The 6307-nt window shown below is 28.0% G+C and overlaps 1 protein-coding gene across 1 annotated transcript; it reads left to right on the top strand.

Moving 5' to 3' along the window:
- The first annotated feature begins 1948 nt into the window (after nucleotides 1-1948).
- On the top strand, nucleotides 1949-3681 carry LOC105253198 (cytochrome c-type heme lyase). Its single transcript, XM_011261060.3, has 4 exons — nucleotides 1949-2191; nucleotides 2609-2837; nucleotides 2932-3290; nucleotides 3368-3681. The coding sequence occupies exons 2-4, from the start codon at nucleotides 2616-2618 to the stop codon at nucleotides 3600-3602; spliced, it is 816 nt and encodes a 271-aa protein (XP_011259362.2). The 5' UTR covers nucleotides 1949-2191; nucleotides 2609-2615; the 3' UTR covers nucleotides 3603-3681.
- Nucleotides 3682-6307: the final 2626 nt, after the last annotated feature.

Below are 6307 nucleotides of genomic sequence, written 5' to 3'. Positions count from 1 at the left end.
TAAAAAAATGCTTATTTTTTGACAAGGAATATTGGTCTGTATCCTGTATATAGAATACTCTATAATAAAGTATAAAATTTATATGTGCACATTATAAAACATTAATTCTCAAATATCAGCAAATTATTAGTGAGATGAAAGCTATTATTTTTTATATATCGAGATTATATCTATTAGTGTTAAAATTTTCAAAAATGGTAGTAATATTTTTTCATATAAATTTATATTTTAATTTCACATCTTGTAAATAAATAAATAAATAAATACATATATATACGTACAAGTATAAATATGAAAGTAATTGATGAAAAATATATGTGCACAGTTACATGCGCAGAATGTTCGAATGATGAACACGTTTCGCAGATAGAATGATATTTTTTATATTCTAGATAATTAGTGATTATGATTGCAAAATGATGCATCAATTTATATGATTATTATTTACCTTATATCCAATCCGTTGAAACTCATTGACAAGTCGTCCTTTGTCGTCGATCAGCAGATCCGTCATTTGCATTTATCGATGGATATCCGTCATTTGCATTAATCGATGAATTTGTCATCTATAAAAATTATATAAATTCTGTAAAATCTGTAAAAATTATATAAATTATATAAATTCGTAAAAATATATCGTAAATTCGAAAAATTCACATATATGCACTTTATTAATTTCAAAGGAAAAATAACATGATCACATTTACATTTCAACATAATTTTGTGACGTCACATCGATACGTATCGATCACACACATAAAGCTCTTGAATAAATAAAATTTGACGAAAATAATACATCGCGTGACGTGATTTATCAGTCATATATAATAATAAAATAGTTGTATGTGATTTTATTGAGATTCTTTATATTATGATTAATAATAATAATTTTTAAAATAATGATAATTTTTTTCGATAGAATAGCGTCTCATATCGTCACAAAAATGGCGTTTAATTTCTAAGTATTTATCTGCTACAATATATTCATACATATTGCAATTATATATTTAATATATATACACACTCGATGAATAATTATAAAACAATATACAGGGTGTCCCATTTTAATTATCCCAGACAAAAATATAAAAGATATGGGAAAAAATTTTGAAATAGGATTAACCTTCGTACATACACCTAAGGTCAAACTAATATTCCTATCTTTTTTCCTCATTCGAATCAAAAATAACTTTTTTGTTTGAAACTTTTTCTTCTTCCATATTCTTTTCAAGATATTTGACTAGGATCATTAATTATATGTGCAAGCATACATACCTGATGATTTTATACTTTGGATGCATTTTTCGGCGAGAAAATAACAAATTAAAATACACGCGAAGGCGACGTCCATCGATCCTGAAGACGCGAAAACGGAAATATTGAAATCAATCGCGCGCAATATTAATAAACGATAACAGATAACGATTGCACACAATATTTAACGCGTTTGATATTTTATAAGACACTCGCGAAATAAAGCGCAAAATCCATTTTTTACGTAGCAATAATTGTTCTGGAAATGATTCGAACTCGCGTCGCGTCACTTGAACGTCGGCACCGCTTCAGAGCTGTACAAAAATCAGGCTGGCCAATCATCGCACCTGTGCAGTGCTATGCATGACGTCTCGTTTGACGCGCGTGCTGATTGGTTAGTCCGGTTTTTGTCCACCTATTAGACAGCCAATCGTGACGCTTGATGACGTCTGTTCGTCAATAAATTTCTAGAGATCACTTGCTTTATCAACCATCAAATCGATCGATAAATGGAATTTCTTCTTCTGTTTCAAAACAGAAATTAGATTTCAAAATGAAGATATCATAAAAATCAGATTCAAATAAATATATTAATATTTTTGCAAATTAAGAATAAGTATTTGCGAATAAAATTCCAAGTAATCGCTATGCATGGAGGCAAGAATGCATCAATTGTCTCTACTCGTCTGCCATTCTTACCGATGCAGTCAATTACTTCAAAACGTGTCGTCTGCGCTTGAGAAGAGAATTCGGATATTCAGAACTCAGATGTTTCAATTTTCTTCGACATGTATTGTGTATAATTATATACATGATTCACGTTAAAATCTCTCTCAGCTGTTTACTTTGAATTATATAATAATCCGTCTCTTACTAAAATACGAAATAGAAGGAGAAATCAAATTTCTGAAATCTAACATTGCATCTACCGAAACAGGTAAGTTTGGAAAAGTTCACTGAAAATTCTTAGTAATCCTAACAGAAACCACAGGCGATATCCCGCCACATTCCATAGATATAGATTTTTAAGTATCTCGATTTTTCTATTTGACATCGAAGGATATAAACTATTGCATAATTTCTTCGTTAGATTTAAAGGTTATTTCGTCCAAAATTAAACTTGAAATTTTCCCTTGATCTTATTTTAATTATCGCTAATTATTTAGTTACTCTCTTTATAACTATTTTTTTATGCATTTTAATTAGAATTTTTATCCTTTTTTTATTTTGAAATTTTCCCTTGATTGAATTTCCTCTTATTGTAATTATCGCTAATTCTTTAGTTACTCTCCTTATAACTATTTTTTTATGCATTTTAATTCGAATTTTTATCCTTTTTTCTTTTCATAATAAGTGTAATCATGGGCAACGCTGTTACCACGGCATCTGTGTCAGCTGCTGATGTGATAGTACCAATATCTCAACAAATCGTTAAGCCGGAATCCCATAGGACAAAGAAATATCAAGGTGAACCACCATCGGAATGTCCCATGCACAAGTCAGGTCAATTAAATACTATAAATTATGTCAGCGAATGTCCAATAGACAAAATGGATGAAAGCGAAATAAATCCATTAAACATGGTGTGTATAATACAAGATTAACTTTAACAAATACATATTGTATTTAATTATATAACATTATTTTTGAATCATAAATGAACAAACATAATTATAGATGCCACCAGCAAATCAACAGCCTGCACCAGACCAGCCATTTCCCTTGCCAACTGCTAGACAAGTTTCATCTATACCTAAAGCATCTGGGAAAGAGGGAGAATTTTGGGTATATCCCTCTCAACAAATGTTTTGGAATGCTATGTTGAGAAAAGGATGGCGATGGAAGAGCGATGATATATCTTCAAAAGATATGGATGACATAATAAAAATTCATAATGCAAACAATGAGCAGGCATGGCAAGAGGTCCTTAAATGGGAAGCTCTTCACGCGCGAGAATGTGGTAATCCGAAATTACGTAGTTTCGGTGGAAAAGCGTCGAAATATTCTCCACGTGCGCGTATTCGCCATTGGATGGGGTGCGTTGTTATCCCATAAACTTTAACTCGCTAAATATACACATCATCTTTGTATATAAAATATATTGTTCTTTCAGATATGAATTGCCATTCGATCGACATGACTGGATTATAGATCGTTGCGGTAAAGACGTAAGATATATTATCGACTATTATGACGGCGGCAAAATTGATGAAAAGTACACATTTGCGTTACTCGACGTGAGACCCGCAATGGATTCGTGGGAAAATATTTGGGATCGGATGAAAGTAACGTGGTGGCGTTGGAGGTACCAACCTAACAATGAATCAGTATCAACTGTCACGCATTAATTTATTTAGCGCTATATAGGATATATTAGTCTGAGAAACTTTTAATGAAATGATAATTAATGCCTTATATTTAATGATAATTAATGATTATGTAATAGTCATGCATTATAATATGTACAATATAAGTTTATAAAGTATCATAAATATAAATTTATGATATTTAATTTGCAAAAAGAATTTTTTGCAGCACTGGTATCATCAAATGTAAAGTGGATTAGAAAAGTATTTGTACACTACAAAGTAAATAATTTTTGTATATGTTTTACAAATGTACAAATACCTTTTTCTCATCCATTATATATAAATCAAATTAAAATTAGTTATATGTCAAGCATTGTATGTCAAGCAAAAAATAATTGCCAGAAATAATTTTATAGCTAAAAACAATTGTGTTTGCAAGTTCGTAGTGAACAAAAAAATGTTCAATTGTAATTATCTAACATTAAACACTAATTATTTTATACATAAAATCATGCAAGTACTTAATTTTGTGATTTTAAGAATTATCTCTTATCAACATTGTAATAAAATTTGAAAACTTACTGCCAACATTAACATTGAACTGTCTACTTAAGATCTAGCTAAAGCAAGGTTTTTGAACACAATTCATATATATATTCTTCTAAAGCTGCTAATACAATGTCTGTTCAATTGCAAAATAATCTTGTATGGACTGATAAGAAAGAAATGTCAAATTATTCATTTATTGATCTCAATTTTGACTTTGCAAATCTATATCTTTCTAATGTCATCCAAAGGAAAAAATGTCTTGTTAGTCAAATCATTAGTCATCTCTCATCATCATTAGCAAGTAATTGTACTATTAATAAGACTTTGCATAATTACAAAAGCAACAGCGCGAAAAAAGCGATTCTGACATGTGATTCTGAAATGAATTAAAGAAAAATGAAAATGTATATTATAAATACGAATAGTACGAAAATTTAAAGAATTATCAATATACTACATTTCTAATAAATATGTAAACTATAAACTACGTGACATTTCTAATAAAGACATCTTAAAAATACCTTAATACTCCTAATAGAAAAAAGAATATTCAAAATATTGCGCACAAAATCCTTCTAAAAAAAACAATACAAAAAGAATTCCAATGAAATTTCTGCAATCACCATCTTATATCTTGGATAGCTCTCTATCATTATATTTAACCATATCAAATGAATGCTAGTGTAGAAGTTTTTAAAAACTGGTATTATTGAATGTAGTGCGATCGCCGAAAAGATATTTTTCAAAAAAAAGATGACATTACAATTTACAAAAGTATGTTATCACAAGCTTATTGTTATATATTTGTAGTATATTAGTCACTTTGTATTATTTCAAATATCGGCAATGAAATTATATATATAAATTTTATCTCATAGATGACAATTAATTCTCTATAAACGCATTCCTTCAATTTTACATCTCTGACTATTTGATTAAAAATTAATAATTATTTTCCCTTATTAAACAAAAATTCTTATAAAAAAATTTTTTTTAATGGTTGACTTTGTTATAAATATATTAAAAATGTAAACAATAAATCTGTTAAAAAAATTAAATATCTCTTTATCTATTATCTCTTTAATAATATCTTTTTATCATAATTATCTTTTATATCAAATTATTTCGCATAATCGCATATCTTGAACAGAATTATAAAAGAAAAATATTTTCAATATTATACACTGTACATCATTTTATTGTCAACATATAGTTTCAGTTACCTTTTACAACATTTACAGATTTTAACAATTTAACAATTTAAATTAAAACTTTAGATATCTTATAGGATAAAAAATTTATATAATTGCAATGAATGAGAAGACTATGAGGAGTCAAATATAAAAAGCTAATCGTTGTAAAAAGTCCAAGTCATCATATGAGCAATCTACCTTTAGAATAAAAATACAATAATATTGAAATACAATAACAATATTTGATATATTTGTTTGGTGAAATAATTTTTAAGTCATTTGTTTCGATGAATTTCCAAAGTTTCCAAGTTATTCTTTTATAATATTTTTGTCAATTACTTACATTTTGATACAAGCATAATTATTTTATAGTTGGATATATTGTCTGATACATCCAAATATTAAAATATTATATACATAATTGTATAGAAATAAGTATAATTTATAACGCACACCGATTATTGTAGAAAGAAGGTCTAAATGAATATGTGTGCTATATATATACAGGGTGTCCCATTTTAAAAGTTCCACCCTCATAACTTTTTTAATTTTGATTTTAGAATAAAATGTTTCAGAAAAGTTGTATGGCTTGAAGGGGGACATAGGATGGTGCCATTAGTTTGACATTGAAGAATTACCTGAAGATCACATCCAACTTTTTAAACGGGACACCCTATATGCTTTTGTATATTCTTATAGTTCATCTCGAGAGCTTTCCAAAACACTATAATTAAGTTAATTTTCATTAAGTATTTTCCGAGTTATGAGAATTTTGAAATCATTTCTTAATTTTACATAAACCGTAAAATATCTAGTAAAATATTCAATAGCTAGTAAAATATTCATTTTTCGATTATCCTACCTTAATACTTTTATGTACAAAATAATGAATCAAGGATAAGGAATCAAAATAAAGAATCAATTGGTGTAAAGAAAACCCATAATTGTTTCGAAGAAAAAATATGTAATTTGCAATTAACAATTCCATATTTTTTCTTCGAA

The sequence above is a fragment of the Camponotus floridanus genome, unplaced genomic scaffold, assembly GCF_003227725.1.
Source record: "Camponotus floridanus strain SB8 unplaced genomic scaffold, Cflo_v7.5 scaffold226, whole genome shotgun sequence".
NCBI lineage: Eukaryota > Metazoa > Arthropoda > Insecta > Hymenoptera > Formicidae > Camponotus > Camponotus floridanus.
The sequence above is the reverse complement of the archived record's forward strand: the minus strand, read 5'-3'. Positions and strand labels throughout refer to the sequence as shown.